At 50.4% G+C, this 18,273-nt stretch overlaps 1 protein-coding gene across 1 annotated transcript in view; it reads right to left on the minus strand.

The window, feature by feature from the left end:
* Positions 1-3,912: 3,912 nt before the first annotated feature.
* The window catches only part of CMTM7 (CKLF-like MARVEL transmembrane domain containing 7), a 38,358-nt gene continuing 23,997 nt past the window's right edge, over positions 3,913-18,273 (minus strand). The window contains exons 2-5 of the mRNA XM_012735043.1: positions 11,336-11,515; positions 9,186-9,284; positions 6,626-6,707; positions 3,913-4,430 (exon numbers count right to left, since the gene is read on the minus strand). Of these exons, the coding sequence (XP_012590497.1) occupies positions 4,417-4,430; positions 6,626-6,707; positions 9,186-9,284; positions 11,336-11,515 (375 nt within the window). The 3' untranslated portion in view covers positions 3,913-4,416. The remainder of the gene's footprint in view (positions 4,431-6,625; positions 6,708-9,185; positions 9,285-11,335; positions 11,516-18,273) is intronic.

The following is an 18,273-nucleotide window of genomic DNA, read 5'->3' on the forward strand; positions in this document are numbered from 1 at the left end:
TCTTTCTTTTAAAAGGTTTATTTATTTATGCATACAGAACTGATTGTAGGCCAGAGGTGTGGGGGGTGATTCACCAGAGACACATTGGGGAGCCGAACAGGCAGATCTACAAAGTACACTGCTGAGGGGAGCAGTAGGAGGGTCAGGAGAGGTCTGCCACACCATGTGGGTCAGCTCCCTGGCTGCGATAGATTCATAGTGCTGCGCTTTAACCCGTTGGGCCACCAGGACCCCCCCCCCACCTCGCCCCCATCTGCATCAGGAGGGAAACAGGGAAGGAGAGAGACAATAAAGGATGTGCTACTGAGTTGGCCACTGCTATATGATTGTTGGCTCCATCCTATGGGATCTTGGGGCAGCTGTATAAAACCTACCTTGGGACAGTGAGTCCCAAAGAGGAGGAAGAATAGAATGGGCCCTATGATTCCCGGGTCCCGTAGGCAGGTAGGACCCCTGCAGACCAGGAACTCCCCTGCACCTGCAGGTTGCCTTTTGTGGGAGCTGAATGAGTCCCATGACTGTGTCCCCAGGAAAGCTCCCAGAAAGACAGTTCATGTGTGAAGCACAGCCCTGTGGCTACAGGTCATACCTCTGCAAGGCTGGCACCTCAGTGGTGGGTGGATTAAGAAACTGGAGAGGCCAAGAAGATATGAAGTATTGTGTAAAAGTGGGGGTTTGGTGGGGTAGCTGTTAACAGCAATATAATGGTTAGTCACCAAAGATGACTCGCTATGTGCTATCCCTTTCATCCAAATATAAAGCACTACCATAATTACATGCACTTTTACAGCCTTATATATGGTTATCCACATATGGTAGCTATGGGAGTTTCAGGTTATCTTGGTAGAGTAGAATGGGGAGGATGGGTATTGAGCTGGTGAAGCACATAGTGAGAGTAATAAGAACTTTATTGCCATGAGTCATCCTCAGGCTGACTGCATTAAAAAAAAAAGGCAGGCAGGGAAGAGGAGGCCATGCCTTGGTCAATGACCAGTGTGAAAACACCATGGTCGAGGTTTAGATGAATCTGTGTACGTGGGATCCAAATAAAATGAACAAAGCCGTGCTTTAATCTGAACCGAGTTCAGGTGGTTTTGTGAGAGCTTCCCGCGCGCCGGGGCCGGCGGCAGTGCTCCAGGCTGGCCACTGGAGGGCGCGCGCTGCTAGGCGAGGGCAGGCCGCGCGCTGGGGCCGCCGCCAGCACCTTCTGGGTTTGTTTTCGCACAGCGAAGGCCGTGCCCAGCCGGGAGGAGGGGCGAGGCGCGGCTGCTGGCCGGGACCCCCGGTTCTCCCGGGGGAGGGCCTCCGCCCTGCGCGCTGCCCCGGGGTTTCGGAGGAAGCAGCTGCGGGCGCAGTGGAACTCGGCGCCCCGATGGCCGCCCCTTGACTTCCTGCCACGCGACGCCCCACCTTCCCTAGGCCCGGAAAGGGTCGCAAACGGAGGGCAGGGCACGCCACCTGCACGTTTTGTTAGGCTGGGGCGGGGTTGTCTTTATAAAGTTAATTTGGCAGATTGTTAGATTTTTAAAAACCTGGAAATGTTAAGCCGAAACATCCAGAGTTTCACTTCTCCCTGTCTTTTAGGATAGCTGATGAGCCCTCCCCATTTCTGCCAAGGGGTGTTTAAAATTCTTTTGCACAGTTGAATATAGTTCACCGTGGCCCTCCCACCCCATAGTTTACTCCGTCCACTGCAAGTTACAATACAACCGTAACAGTCATCAGTAGCCACAATCTGCCTACAAGCAGACGCATCCGGCGGTCTCCATCCACTAAGTCCCTCTGCCTCCAGCCTGGGCTGCTTGGGGCCTAGTGGCCTGCCGTAGCTTCCTTCCTCTCAAAAAGCAGAGAAATTCCGTCCTTTCAATCTGAATCATACAAGAAACCCCATTGTATAAAACAGGAAACATGATATTCAAATAAATAATCAATTTACATTGATAACATTTACTGGTTTTAAAGGTAGGGCTGAGCATGAAGCTCCTTGGAAAAACCTGTACTTAGAGCAGGGAGATTTTAGGAGCTGTAAACTCGTCTTTTGATTCTCCTGTTGCTTTTGTCTTAGTTGTGGCGATGGAGGACATGGACTCACCTGGGAAACAGTGGCAGGGTTCTTTTTTTCTTAACAGTTTTCACTCTGGGCATCTTCAACTAGAGGACACAGCTAGCTGGCATGGGAGGCTGGTGAGGGCTTCCCTATCAGTTTGGTGTTAAGAAACTGTATTCCCCAATGTCAACAGGCTTCCCAGCTTTGGGCCTAGTTAGCAACCTCATTGCAGGCCCAGCCTGAGAACTCGGCAGATCAATGTGTCTGGAATAGAAGCCTCTAGAAAACAGCTGCTGCACAAGGGCCTCCCTCAGAAACACACCTGTTGTTGCTCTGGGTCTGTCTGCAGCTACCAGGATTAACTGCCAGTGGAGGAAGGCAGGTGGCTCAGTTCTGCCTCCACCTTGCCGACCTGGATGGCCTGGGGTAGAGGGGTCACAGGCCATGCTCAGAACAGGCTCAACCTGGGCTCATACCCCAGCTATACTATTTATTATTTTTAAAAAGATTTATTCATACAGAAATGGGTTACAAGCCAGAGAGGATTCCCCAGAGACAAAGCGGGGAGCAGAACAGGCAGATCGACAAAGTACACAGCTGAGGGCAGCAGCGGGCGGGCCAGGAGAGGTCTGCCGCGCCATGTGGATCACCTCTTGGGCAGGCGGGGATCGAACTCATGCGGAAGCAGCCTAAGCTTCTTAGTGCTGTGCTTTAACCCACTGCGCCACCAGGGAGGGCCACCAGCTCTACTATTAACTTCACTTTCTTCTTGGGCCTTCCCGTGGCACTGCCAGTGTTCCAGGTAGGTGCTTGCTCAGGCCCACAAAGGGAGGAGAGCAGTTCAGTTGCCGCCTAACACTCTGCCTTAGAGGACCACACCAAAGCCAGGATCTGCTGGCCAGGGGACTGGCTACTTGTGGTAGGGGATGCAGGGAGATCAACTTGGGCATCTCCCAGTGTCCCTTGCAGCCTCTCCTGGAGGCCTCGGGTTACCACAGGGGGCCTCTTCCTTCGACTCCCTGTCCTCTCACTGGGACCAACATTTCCATGTCTCACATCTGATTGATCCTGCCTGCCTGTGACTGCTCAGTGGATCACTTCCCTGTGCTGGGGGCAGGGGTGGAGGGTTCAGACTGGGTTTCACATGGATCTGGGTTACCCCAGATCCCAGCTCCCAGCGGCCGTGTGGTTTTCAGAAGCTAGGCCCCAGCCTTGTATTTTCCAGGACTTGGGTTGCTCAGCTGTTAGGACATGACGATAACCTTGCTAGCTGGTGCCAGCTTCTGGTTGTGGGTCTGGGGCTTCATATTCCCTGGTTACCCAAACAATTTTGGCAATGGAGGTCCCTAAACAGAAGGTCCTGTTTGGTTTTTTCCTGTGGTAAATGAACATGCTAACCATTTGTACAGGGACAAGGTAGTGGCATTAATCATATTCACATGACCATGCAAATATCACCCCTATCCATCTCAAGCTTTTTCATCTCCCCAGTATTTAGTGCAGCCAGGAGACACTTGCTCTCAGCCCTGTCCCACTCCACGCTCCTACTCTAGGCACCTCGAGCTAGTGGCCAGAGTGCCTGGCTTATTCCACGTCACGTCATGTCTACAAGTTCATTGTGTTGGCACCGAGCCCTGCTTTGGGTCTCCTGTGAGCACTCGTCTTCCACCCACGTTTTACTTTGAAAATATGCCCATCTCAAAGTCAGCCTCTTCTGTCTTTACTCATCTCCAGTGGGACACATGAACTTAGGGGTGCCCTGGCAGCAGGGAGTGCCTCCCCCACAGGACTCCCGGGTCCCTTCCCTTTGTTCCTGGCTTCACTGAGCCTTCAGGTTTCATCACAGTCCTCAGCAATTAACCAAGTCAATATTTTATTTAAAAACACACACACAGTGACAACATGGCAGAGAGGGAGATTTGGGGACGGGTTGGTGACATGGTGCTTCTTCCTGGGCCTCATCTTTGAAAATAGGCAGCTTCCAGGCACAATTTCCAATTCAAGGAAACATGAGGAGGTGGTGACTCTCTCTCCTGAGGAATGTGACGTAGGCATGGATGAGGGAGAATTCAGAAAGCCCTCCCTGTTGAGTGGGTCATTGTCCCTGAGGCAGTTCTGCAATCAGGAGGAAGAGGCCAGATTTCCTGGATGCTGCATATCTTTCCGGAGGGAAGGAATGTCTCCCAAGGAGGACTGCGGAAAGGTTCAGGGGTCCCAGAGCGAGAGACACGCTCCCTTCTTGCCCATGAGGTTGGGACTTTGGCACCACTGAGCAGTAGCACTGGTTCAGAGGCCTTTCGGGGCCCTGGGAGCCTTCTGTCAGCTCAGGTGATGTGCAGAGTCTTCCGCGGGAGGGGCCTGAGGTGAGGTCAGGCAGTTGCGTCTTGGGAAGGAAAGGCAAAGTCAGGCCGGCCTGCAGGACAGGGCCCCCCCAGAAGCCACGTCTAAGAAGCTGCCCGAGTCCCACCCACTTGGTGTTCTTCCTTCTTCCCTGCAGCACTAATTCGTTTTGCAACTATTTCAGTATTTTTTAAATCTAAGAAGAGGACAAAATACTGCAGTGAAGACTCTTATCCCTCGTCCTCTTACCCCAGGCTCCCTCCGGTCTTTTAACTTCTTTAGTGGTTTCTTCCGCTGATTCCTCCGTCATTTTAAGTAATGCATTAATGCTAGTCTCTAAAGATTTACCACGTAGACATTACCTGTTAACCTTGTTTACATTTTTTACATTTTTTTCCCCACCACTTTTTGTTCCTGCCTTTCACCACCTTTTTTGAGCTATCAAATTCACCTATCATGCAATTTGCTGGGGTCTCATTTTAATAAGATTAAAACTGAGCCTGCGCCCGTTGTCCCGGAGGAAAGTTTGGGAGATTTGAACAGAGACAGGGAATCGGTTGCTATGGGAACCAGGCCAAAAGACTTTCACTTTGACCTGAATGCAGAAGCAGGGCCAGGACACATTCTGTGTCAAAGGCTAATGGCCAAGACCAAACTTCCCAGCCTCACCAGCCCAAACTGACACCCAGCCATGAAAAACCCACCAAAACAGGTTATAAGAGGGAGCCCCAAATCCTTGGAGCAGACCTCTCTGGTCTCACCCACTGCTTCTCTTAGCAGTGTATTTCAATAAATCCACCTTTTCTGTTCTCTACTCTGCCCTCTGATGAATTCTTATATCCCCATACCTCTGGCCTAACCCCCCAATTGTTTCTCATGACACAATTCACCCAATTAAAGCATGCTTTTAGGTCATGGTTTTCAATAGCGCAACCATCAAATGTGAGGACATTTTCATAAAGAAACCCCACCCCTCTTAACAGCCATCCCACTGCCCCCACCAAGCCCCAGGCCACCACTATTCCACTTTGCCTCTGCAGTGTCTATGGTGGGTATTTCACGTAAGTGGAGACCCACGATCCAGGTGCTATGTGACTGCTGCCTTTCACTTAGGTGGCAGTGGGGGAAAGCTGATGCTCTGAAGTGATGTTTCTGCAGGGCAACTCAGCCGACACTGTGTGCATGCTTTGATTTTTTAAAATATATTTTTAAAGAAAAAAACTAAAGAATGGAAGTGTCAGAGGAGAGAATGAAGTGGATTAATCCAAACAGCTGGTTCAAGCTTTCATCAGTTGTACTCCTAGGAGTTTCTTTAGTTGTATTGATTTTCCACGTTTAGATACCTGTAATCTTGGGAGTCCAACCTCATAGCTCTGTAGAGCTGCATGTCGCACCCACCCTTTACCTCCAGTGCCATAACCCTGTATCACCTTCACTGCCCACCCCCTCTGGCGACCAGATTATGCACACAGCACTAAGAAATATTCTTGTCTCACCAGTTCTCCTTGGTTATTTATAGTCTGCAAATGAGACCATCCAGTAACTGTCTTTCACTTCCTGACTTGATTCACTTAATATAATCACCTCAAGATCTATCTATTTTCTCCCAAAGGCACTTATTCCATCTTTTTAAATAGCTGAATAATACCTAGGAATTGACTCTGAAAATATGAGGGATGCGAACAGGGACACATTTACAAGGATGTATTTTACAGTGATTTAGCAGTGAAGAATTAAGGGTCACAGAATGGGGCGACCCCAACAGCACAGCTCCACTAGGAATGACGGAGAAGCCATGTGGGGAATTAATAGATGGTTGGGGGGAAGCCGGTTAAAAAATAACACATTAAGTCTGATCCTCTTAATGAAAGTAATGTGCGTATCTATAGAGATGTTACAGAAACATTCAGAGGAAATACTGGCAGACTGGTGCTGTTTCTGGGTAGTGTGATGATAGAGAGCTTTTATTAAGTTTCTTCCCTAAATGCTCTAGGTGTTACTTTTGTCATTAGGAAACTTAAAACACTTCACATTAGAGGCTGGAATATCAGGGTACCCCCTGGGCATGGAAGAGGCAGGAGGCTCTCGAGTCCGTCTTTCCTCTCCCTCTAACCCTCAGGGCCTCCTCTGCACAGGGCCAGTTGCCTGTTGAGTTCCAGAACAGGCTTCCCTTCTGCTCCTCTTCTTCCTGAGCAGAAGGATCTTTCAGAGGTCACCTTTCCAGACAACAGGGCTCACCTGTTGACTGGGTGACACATGAGATCTTGTAGGACAGCCATATGCTCACCAGGCACAGGAAGGTGGCCACAAACCCGAAGATCTGGCAGGAGAGAGGGGAGGTTTCCAGATCAGTGGTCAATCACTGAGGTCGTCTTCTCTGTTCCTCATCTCTGTGCTGCCCCAACTATGGCTGTGTGGGAGCTGGGGACTCTGACCCAACCATCTCATCCTCACCCAGGTGCACAGACCAGACCCCGTCCCCACGGCCCTGGCGTCTACCTCTTGGCTCTTCACACTGGGCTACCTCAGTGCCTGTGTTCAGGTTGTTGTCTGCCACTGACCTGGAGCCAGACCATTCTACTTTAACTACCCTGGGCAAATGGAGGAGAAAAAGGGGAACTATAAATGTTAGTTTGGGTTTTTAAAATGTTAATGTTCAAGTGGATTTTATTGGGGGTAGTCTTGTTTGCAATGCATTTATAGTAGCTTTGTGTTCGGCTGGCTGTAGAGCGTAAGAGGCTTTGTGATCGGCTTACACAGGCAGGACTTCCGTCAGTGCCACCAGAGACTGTGAGGCAGTGCACCTGTCCTTTCTGAGAGTCAACCCAGCGCCCAAGTGTGAGGAAAGCGGGTCCAACCTCCTCACTTGTGGACGAGGACAGGGTGCCCAGACAGAAAGAAGGCCCTGGGGCGGGAAGGGGGTGCATCAAATGTTTGAGCTGGAAGCAGCACACAATTAGGTGTTTTGGAACATCCAAGCTGTAGCTGGTTTCCTTACTCGTGAACACTGGCCGCTGCAGCAGTTAACATTAATGAGCACTTACTATGTACCTATAGCTGTGTTGATTCCTTAACACCCACCTCCGACAATACCCCCAGGTGGGTGCTTGTGTGAATCTCCCCTCATTTTACAGCTAAAGAAAGCGGCACAGAAGATCAGTTCTGCCCAGAGCCACACAGCCACTGAGGGCCAAGGTGGACAGGCTGAGTCCACACTTGGGCTCTGCTTTATGCCTCTGGCTTGTCAGACTCACAGAAGGCCTGGGCTCACGATGGGGCCACTGGTGCCCGGGTGAAGCCCCCTCATCCCCTGACTCACGTCCACGATGCCAGAAGATGGGCAGGTTTCTGAAGATTTTGTCACGTCTGGCCGCTGGTTTACACAGTGGCTGCCCCCACAATCTACACACCCACCCTCCCTCCAGGTCCCTTCTCCCTGGCTCCTTTTGTACGGATTTTCTGCACCACATAATTAGCCTATTAGAGCCAGCCCTGGCCGCTCATTGTCTGTTCTGCACAATTAGCGCATTATACACATTCCGGTCTCCAACTGTCTGTGCTACATAATTGAACAGTTTATTATACACTACATGATGCTATTCTGGACGACAGTGCCTTGTTTGCTAATTGTTTCATGGGCCTTCGGCTTGACTCCTGCGCTAGATTACCACTTTCTCATAAGCAAGGACCTTGTCTTCTTTGGGCTCCCTTCTGGCATAGGCTTGGCTCTAGGCACAAAGATGTGTAGGATAAATGGGACTTACTGGGGTTCCAGTGCTAACATGGTTATGTGCCACCTGAACAATAAAACCCAGCAGGGAGTTCCCCACGTGCTCCTCAAACACGGTGGCAGGAGTCCCCTGGTGCCTGTGGTGGGCAGGTGGTAGCTGCAGGGGACTGCCACCCCAGACACCCCGTCCTGGGAGCCCGATCACACAGGAGGCTGGACTGTGAGAAGCACTTCAGGGCGTGGCTGACCTCGGCCTGCTGCCCTTTGGAGGACGAACTCCATCCTCAGAGGAATTCTAGGTACTAACCCACCTTTGGCCCAGAGTCTGACCGATTTTGCAACTTGTGTAAGTGAGACACTCATGGTCACCTACAAAATTTTGCCTGAAAACTCATTTTCAAAAACTCTTGCCCAATCAGCAAGGTGATTGGTCTTGGGCCAAAGGGCTCCACACTGTACACCACTAGCTAAATCAGGAATCAGCATACAGGAATCTTTAACTATTTTAAAAATAGTACATACAGACACACATGTATGTACACGTGTGTGTCTGAAATACTTATTCCTACAGCACAGTTTTTACGTATGTCCATGCTCTTTCTACTCAGGTTATTGGATGGGATAAGTTGCACTTTTTAAAATTTTATTTCCAGGCCTGAACACGTTTAAACAAACAAACAAAAAATCAGAAATAGCCAGGCCAGGCCTCTTGGCAGATAGCACCAGCTGGTTACAAACCTTCCCCTTCCCTAAAAAGGCCTCGGAACTTTTCTCTGCGCACTGCTGAGGAGTCTTGACGAACAAATGATCAAATGGGCTGTGGGTGAAAACCTGCTGGCCCCGACGTAAGCAGCGGTTATAGGGCCTGGGACCACTTGAATTGCCACCAGCCACGTGACCCTCCCTCCCTCTGACCCTCGATGTAGGCCCACGACACAGGCGCGCTGGAGACCGCTGCTGGCCGGTCAAGGTGGTGTTGACTGAAAGAGGAACCCCAGAGAACAATCCCTTTGCTGCCAGAAAGTGAGCATTTGAAACATGAAAATTCATTCCTGAGAATGTCCTCACCGCTCCAGCCAGCAGTCCGCTCTGGCCATAACTCTTAGAGGAGGCCACGATGGAGGCGATTAGGAGGAGCAGGGTGCCGATTAAATAGTGCAGAAATTCCTGTGGGCAAAACAAAGCAGAGCAGTGGGTAAGGTGGTCCACTCCAGGGTCCTGGAGGCAAACAGGCATCGAAGTGCTGAAGAGGAGGGGGAGGGAGGGACCCCTTTCTTTACCCTGTGATACCCCATCAGAAGTGTGGTACAGCTCATAGCCAACGAATGCGGAAGGCCAGGCCTGTGAGTTCAGCAAGGGACAGAAGTCGCAGGGCAGGAGGAGAAGGATGAGGAGAAAGACGCCCCTGTGTGAGGAGAGGGACCTGCCAAAGAGCTGCCTCACTCCCGGGAGGGGTTTGTAGACAGGACCTTGAGCTCTAGCCAAAGCTACTGAAAAAGCCAACCAGTTTCTCGTAACTCCCAGGCTGGAGAGTTTAGATGAATCTCCCGCTCTGACAGGCAAACACTCTTGTGGCTTCTGCTTCAGGGAAAGTTCTGGTGAACAATGTGGTGGCTCACAGAAGCAGTGTGGAGTGTCCACTCCTGGGAGCATTCCAAGGGGAAACAGGGTCAGAGCCTCGGCTGAGGTCTATCCCATCCTTGAAGTGCCATGTGTGTGGTGGGTGCTGGTTTTCTCACCCCAATGAGGGCTTAGCTTCATTTTGTCTTCCCACTTTGCTTCCCTCTGGAAGGATGCTGTCAGGCCCACCTCTGTGGAGGAGTCTTGAGACAGGACTGACTCAGTTTGCTTCTCTCTGGGCACACGAGGCCAGCCATTTCTGCCCCATTCACTCTCTGCCATGAAAGCATCTTGGCGGGCCCGGGGGTGAGGCTGGCCTGTCACTCAAGGGCACGGCCTTGCTTCCACCTCATCTTCTTCCCACTAAATACAAGATCAGAGGAGGAAGGAGGTTTTTAGGTTACCGAGGATACTCGGAATCCAGCGTGGATTATTTTTAGCAGTCTTCAAGAGAACTTAGAAATCATGCCTTCTTGAAGTTCTGCCCACTAGGGCAGACAGCTGTTCCAGTTTAGAAAAGCATTCCACTTTCAGGCTGCAGCGCCTCTCAAGCCTGTGCAAAATCAAAGAGGCTAATTGCTCCCTTAGTGACTAGAAAGAATATCACAAGGCAGATCACAGCGATCTGACAGAAGAGAGATCAGTAGCTGGAAGTTCTCCACTTCTAAGGTTCTCGCCCAGTGAGAAAGAACAGGGAGGACCAGCCAGAGGGCGCAGTCAGAACCGGCGGCTGGCCCGACCCTCCTTGCCTCCCAGTTTCTAGTTTCTCCTTTGTTCCCTATCAGGACTAGAGCTGCAGGACCTTGTCCTTGAAAGAAAAATGCCACGACTTTGAAAGAGGCCTTAGACGTTAGGCATGCAAAAGAAATTTTTCTCAAAACAACAATGTGTAATAATGTTGAACGTGGAGTGACTGACCAATGAGCAGAAGGTGTCAGACCCACCTCCATACTGTCCACAGACAAAGACATAAAAACTGTCTTGCGTCCTTTATAATGTTTCAGTCAACCAGACTGTGTGCTATGGGGATGTTGGTCCCGACGGGTTCTAGCACATCCTCCATGTGGGTAGTGGGTTAAGTCATCTAGGTTTGTATATTACATCTGAAGACCATCACACCATAAAAATCACCGAATGGTGCATTTATCAGAACATATCCCTGTTGTTCAGTGACACATGAATGTAGATTAAAAATAGAAGGACGGAAAGCATATTATACACAGTAACCAAGAGAAAGCTGGTCTCTCCAACATAATAGATTTTAAAACAGTGTTACCCCAAAAACAGATAAGTGGATCTAGAAGATGTATACACACACACACACACACACACACACACACACACAATACAATGGAATACTACTCAGTGATCAAAAAAGATAAACATAGACAACATGAGTATAGCAGGAAGGGATTATGCTCAGTGAGATAAGCCAGAAGGAAATAAGCCTTATAGGTGGAATACAGAGAAACGGAACTAGGGATCAGACAAGGACATTTAAAAGCCAGTCCTGGAAAGCAGACCGTAGACTTGAGGTGTCCAGACGGAAGAGCAAAATGGGTGGAGGATGATGGGGCAGGGTCAGGCCACTACCTTACCGATAGGGGCCAGCTGACACAGGTGAACACACGGTAGAGGCGGAAGAGGTGGGCCAGGTAAAAGGCGAGGATCATTATCAAGTTGCAAATGGTCACCACTTCAAAGTAGGTGTAGGCGCTATAGCTGGTCCACTGAAGCAGAGAGCTCCTCACACAGATGAAGGCGATCAGCAGAGTGACCTGGGACATAAAGATGCATTAGATGGCACCCGGGGAAGGCACAGAAAACTGTGCACCTGCTGCAATTCAGGTTCCTGCCCCCCTAACTGGCTAGAAGGACGGAAGGGCACTGGCCTTCAGGAGTGTTTAAAGTACACCCGGCTGTGCACTCCGAGCGGCGAGAGCTTGTCTTGGAAGTCTGACGTGTTGTGCCGCCTCAAGAGGGGGGCAGGGCTGGCAGGAAATAACCACCCCACTTATTTGCTCAGCCTCCTCAGAGCAGAGAGTGCAATCTGATGCTGGACCCACGATTTACATACGAGGCGCAACCGGGGGAGGTCGCCAATATCTGCCTGTTTTTGACTCAAGATGGTGAATCCTGTTACAGCCCACCAGTTGGCAGAAGCAGTTTGCCTTCCAAAAATGTCAGCCCTCAACACAAACACCCTGAAGGTGCTGTGTCCACTCTGTGGGCAGTCCTGGTAGAAGGTGCCTGCTCCCCACTGGGCCTCGGTGAGAACTCCATGGAATGTTGTAGAACCAATGAACGAATGAGCAGCACTGATGAATTAATGACCTACTACCGAAGAAACCAGACTATGCATAGAATACAGTAGAAGAGAAGATTCTGTGCTTTTTGTGATGGCCAAAGTCAATCAAGTTTTGTTCATACCACATAGAAAATAAGTGAGTGACAGCCAGGTATTAAATGCATATAAAATCTTAGGATCTGTGTAAAAGCAGAGTGAATTTAGGACAAAGATTTTATTAAGGCCTCTTTCCGATAGAGCAGTGATTCCCAAAGGTGTGTGTGCATGTGATTTGTGTCTTATGGGCCATTTTGCAGTGTCTGGATACTACCAGGGGGAGGACTACTGGCATTTAGTGGGCAGGGGCCAGGGGTGCTGCTAAATACCCACAACACACAGGTCAGCCCCTGTAACAAAGTGCTATCTGGTCTCGAATGTGGCCTCTGCAGGTTCTGCAGACAGTGCCTTGACAATGAAGCTACATGGTTGCTCTAACCCTGTTTACAGTGGGCAGCGCCCAAGCTATTCCTCTTTCTAAATCCCACCATCTCTAACACGCTCTCCAGTAACAGGTACCGCTTGAAGCTAAAAGCAGGCATGACTGTTCTATTGAACAGATCAAAGCAGAGGGCCCAAGCACCAACACAAAGCCACCTTCAATATTTGCATATTTCCCTTTGCTAATGAGCAACATGAATATTTTCATTTTTTCGGTTCCTCAAGGCAGCCGGACGTGGTGATATAATGACTCACCCCGAGGTGGTTTTTTAAAGCTCTGCGGGGGCCTTGCTTCACTTAGGGGTGTGCATGATCTCTGGGGCTTTGCTGCCTCATCAGTTCCCATCCCCAGACCTCATCTGTCAGGGAAGTCTGTGGGTGTGGGTCTTCCTTAGCCTACTCAGACCCTCTTTGTGTGCTGGGGTATTTTTACTGAAGGCATAACTTAAGCTGCAAATAAGTCAGGGTTATGCAATATGATTTTGCACCTCATTTAATGCAGAAGTTAGAATAATTTTTACAGGTCTCCATCTGTGACAGTCAGGAGGTTCTCATGGTGGCAGACGTGGGAGTTTCCCCAATGAACCAAAGGACCGGATGGGTCTCCCCTGTGAGCTCCCAGGGCCGAGTCCTGGCTAGCAGGAAGTACTTCACTGTTCCACTACACATGGTGGAAACCTTCCTGGGAAACCTGCTCCAGAAGTGAATTTCCCGAATCTGTCCCTTGGCCTACTGTGCACTCTTTAGGAAATGCCAAATTTGGAAAATAAATGTAGACAGGAGTGAATATGTATTTACACATTTACTAAAAGCTTCCGTTTTGCACAAGGTTTCACTTGTTCCTACTCTAGGTAGTCAGCATTTTATCTAGTGCACTAAAGATTTAACACCCACATTTGAGGAACTCAAATGAAGTCCAGGTTACACCTGGAGCTGTTTGAGACCGCCTCCCTGCCCCCAGCATAATTTAGAGCAAGATTCAAGGGGCAGCCAGAGAGGTGAAGCAGAGGGCAAGCAGAACAAGACACAGGTGGGGGAGGCCCTTGCCGTGGACCGTCCTCCCACTTGGCCCTCACAGGCCCCCTACTTCCCTCCGGTTGGAAAACTACATCAACAGATATTGAATCCAGATGACCGAAGTAGGGGTTCCGATTTCAGGACTGCGTGAAGGCCGGGAAACTTCTGAATATAGGTGTGGTTCTGTTTAGAGTCACTGAAATGAGACACTGTCCAAATGGCTAGCTGGTTTCTTGGGTGCCATCTAGTGATTTTGAAAGGTCTGTTCTTTGACAGACTGCTGTGAATGTTGAAAACACATCCCACTTATGTCCAGGATTTCAAAGTAACATTGCAAGAAACTTCAACTGGAAGGGAGGCTCTCACAGAGCAGCTGGGGTGCTGTTTAATCACTAGAATCCCTCAAAATAGAAGCTACTCCACTCCCAAACTGGTCTTTGACTCAATTCTGTATGGATTTACATTAGAAAGGTGAGATTTGGCCCTCCCTGGTGGTGCAGCTGGTTAAAGCGCAGCACTAAGAAGCTAAGGCCACTTCCGCATGAGTTCCATCCCTGCCTGCCAGAAAGGTGACCACATGGCGTGGCAGACCTCTCCTGACCCGCCCACTGCTCCCCTCAGCAGTGTGCTTCGTGGATCTGTTTTGCTCCCCACTGTCTCTAGTGAAGACTCTCGCCGCCCCTGAGCCTCTGGCCTGTACCCCAGTACTGTATGCACAAATCTTAAAAAAAAATCTTTGTGCAAGTGCAGTCAGTAGTGGGATGGGGTGCCGGGGTTGTGGTGGTGGTGAGTAAACTGGATCCCCTAAGGAACAAAATTGTCTGAGAACTTGGGGACTAGAACTGTCTGGTCCCAGCACCCCAGTCAGTTGCCATAGGACTCTCTTGGGGGCGCATCCCTAGAGGAGGAAGAAATGGAATTTAAGATGGAGCAGGACTTGGGAGAGGGCTTCTGAGCTGGGTAGCAGGACGTCTGGGGTATCTGGCTGGCAGCCACTGCCTGCAGCCTGTGCTCAGAAACATTCCCTCAGCAGGCCTGGCTCCTCGCTCTCGCTTCCCTGTCTGTGTCTGGCTGAAGATGGCATCCTCTCTTTGGGTCACCAAAGCACCAGGTTGGACACCTCAAGTCATCCAACCCCCACCCTCTTTCAGGTGTTTTTTTTGACCTTGAGGGCCTGTTTGAGAGAAACAGGCAGGAGGAGGGGAAATAACTGATGAAAGTCAACATCAGACGGTCCCAGACCCAACATTAAGAGGCTTTTCTGGAAAAGTCCATATAAAAGTCATCTTGTTTCAGTAAATGGGGAAAGACTGGAAAACTATCTGTGGAGGCAGGACGGCCTCTGGCAGTGAGGAGGCAGGAAGAGGAATTTCCTTCCCTTTTCATACCCCCCCTTTTTTCCTTGATGCCCCAGGTCAGTCAGCACAGAATTTAAACCCCTGGCTTGCTCCCACTTGAGGATTTACAGCTTCGTAAGTTCCCCATTGTCTGTCTTGTCTGTCGAGTGGGGTGCTTTTCTCCTACAGATTTGTCTAATGTAATTCATCTGTCTCTGATATCAGAGACTGCCGGTCCCTAGCAGCCCGACCATCGGGGCTCCAGCACTTGGTTCCAAAGCACTGCTGGAAGCAGTGTGAGCGTTCTAGCGTTTTCTGCCCACCACCAGTGGCCCCACTGGGGTCCAGGCTGCAGGCGTCAGGAGAGATGGTGGATGGTAGCAGTTCCGTCCACACCAGCCCCAAGGCACTGCACCCAGTTTCAAGGCTTGGGGGGGACCCCTGGGCCAGCTCCTGCCCTATGGCTCCTTCAGCTACAAGCAGGGGAGAGGCCCAGGGACTTGGGGCCTGCATCGTGCAACGGACCGGTCAAAATACAACTATGAGCTGATTGAAAAGGGCTCAATCAGACTTGGGGGGCGGCCTTTTGGTGGCCAGTAGAGATGGTCATCACCAGTCACCCGGAGGCAGTGACGTGAGAAACACCAGTGTTGCAGCTCTTTGAGACACCAGGCCTGCGGCCTTTGGCGCTCTGTTCAAGTGGCGTCAGAGGTAGGCTGCACCAAAGGCAGGCACGGGCTGTCTGGTCCCTAAGAAACTTCTTGGCTTACATCTGTGAAACTTTCAGTGCCTCTTTTCTTTTGAAACTAAGAACACAGAGTAAGTTTGAGAGCCTCAAAGTCTGATAGATGAGTCTGAAGCGGCCTGCGGTGGTGACTTCCCCCCTCCCCACCCACCGACAGGCCTGATTGGGCCCTTTTCAACCCTGTGGCTGATTGGCCCATTTACCAATCAGCTCATAGCTCCCACCTGATCCATCTGTTCCACTATCCAGGCCCCAAGCCCACGGGCCTCTCTACTGGCTGCAGCTGGAGGAGCCAGAGGGCTGGAGGTGGCCCAGCACCCCCCTTCCCAACCCCCCACTCCTCCCTGAGCTAGGGCTATATGCTCTATCCACCATCACTGCTGGCCTCTGCCTGCACCCCAAGTCCCAGTGGGGCCACTGGTGGTGACAGTAAAATGCCCAGCACCCACTACCGCTTGTCCACAGCAGAGCTCTGGGAAACAGTGGGGGGCGGGAGGGGGGGAGCGGAGCAGGAGTTTCCCCTGGGTCCCAACAGGGAGCATTTATCACATCCCCTGGGTCCCAACAGGGAGCATTTATCACATCCTCAGTACTTTTTAAATATAACCAATCCTGCAAAGAGTCTTCTTGGAAAGGCATATTCACATTTACAGTTTCGATGTTTGCTACTAAAATGCCACTCCATAAAGATGTTCCCCTGCATAGGGGTCTTGCCAACACAGACTATTAACATTATTTTTAAAGAATGGAAATCAGATCTTGTTTTGACCTTCATTTCCTTGATTACTAGTGATTTGATTCTTTTTTCATGTGTTTACTGCCTGTTCCTACTCTTGGCCTATTTTTCTATTGCTTGTATATTTCTTGTGGATTTGAATAATAACTCTTTATACTCTAAACATTAACTTAGAGTCTGCTATATATATTGCAAGTATATCCTGCCTACTCTCTTATTTGCCTTTATTTTTATACCAAAGTTAATTTTTCTGTATATAGTTGAATCTATACAGCATTTATTAAAGTCTCTGGGTTTTGTGTCCAGCTGAGCATCAGGGATTTATTCTTTCAGATGGCACCAACTAGGGCACACCGCAGGGTTTGACCTTTACCAATCAACTGTACCAACATTATTTACTGAACAAAGCATTCCTACCCTGCTGGCTTGAAATACTGCCTTTTACATGGAATTCTGCCCTCTCCATTGTCCACAGAGGAATCAGCAACTTTAAAATTCTTGAAAGCCTTAAGTCTTAAATCCCTTCAATAGTTTTTCGAACTCTTGATTCAGGTAAAAATTCTTTAATGAGGCCCACAGGGGCTGCAAGTGTGGCCCTCACTGCCTCTGCTTCCCTGGGCACACGGGGCTCCTTGCTGCCTTGGAGGGGAGGGTGTGGGCAGAATTCACTCATGGCACCAATTGCAAGGGGCCTTATCTATTTATTTGTTGGTTAAGTACTTATTACCCTTCTCCCCGACTGGACTTTATGTTCCAGGAGTACAGGGACCGTAGGGAAACAGTTGGTCAGGCTTTTCCCTGCCTCCCGCCGCCCCAGCCTCTAGGACTCCCACCTGCAGCCTCGCACTCCTCCCAGGTTGAGTTACCCTCACCCGATACTGTGCTAATGCAAAAGCACGTGGGAGCATGAGCACGGGGCATGCATGGACACCCTGCCCGAGGAGGGTGAGCACGGGGCTCCCGTTATTGCAGGTGCCTGGGCCAAGAAGCCAGAGAGCATGGGTGCGTATTCTGATAAGAGCTGACACCTGAGAGATCACTCCAGTGCTGGGTCAAAACAGAGAGAATGGATGGAGATTCTCGGGGAGGGGGGTGGGGAGGCTCAGGCGCTGCCTGCCCCTGAGGCCCCTGCCTGCCTGGTACCCTGTGGGTTCCACTCTATCTGTGCTCCCAGCAGAGTGCCCAGCACACGGTAGGCACCCAGTTCATCACTGGGTGGGTGAGTGGTGCTGGGGTTGTCCTGCCATCCTCCGACAGCCATGTAACACTGTTATCCTTCAAAAAACATGTCCGGGCCCTCCCTGGTGGCGCAGCGGGTTAAAGCACTGCATTGAGAAGCTAAAGCCACTTCCACATGAGTTCGATTCCCGCCTGCCCCAGAGGAGATCCGCACGGCGAGGCAGACCTCTCCTGACCCGCCCGCTGCTCCCCTCAGCAGTGTACTTCGTCGATCTGCCTGTTCTGCTCCCCACTCTGTCTCTGGTGAAGCCTCTCGCAGCCCCTGAGCCTCTGGCCTATACCCCAGCTCTGTATGTACAAATAAATAAATCTTTAAAAAAAAAAAAATGTCCGTCTCCTTCCCTGATGGGCCTCAGTCCTTTGCAAAGAGGATGGATTTTGTCTCTGGACATCACTCAGGTCCCTATTTGTTTGCACCCAGAATGACTAGGCAGCTGCCTACTGAACACCATTACAAGTTGGCTGAAGGCTTCTACCAACTGCCCAGGAGGTGTGGCAGCTCTCCAGCTGGGACCTCAGCATGGGGGTGATGGAAGAAGGGTTCCCAGCCCCCCTCATGGAGAAAAGTGCAGGACAGTCACCACTGAATGCCTATAGGTACCAGGTACAGTGATGGCTCACCACATCTTCCAAACAGCCCCACTGTGGCCGGGGCAATCTGCGCCAGAAACTCTAAA

Source organism: Condylura cristata, unplaced genomic scaffold (assembly GCF_000260355.1).
Source record: "Condylura cristata isolate star-nosed mole 26May11 unplaced genomic scaffold, ConCri1.0 scaffold00004, whole genome shotgun sequence".
NCBI classification, from domain to species: Eukaryota; Metazoa; Chordata; class Mammalia; order Eulipotyphla; family Talpidae; genus Condylura; species Condylura cristata.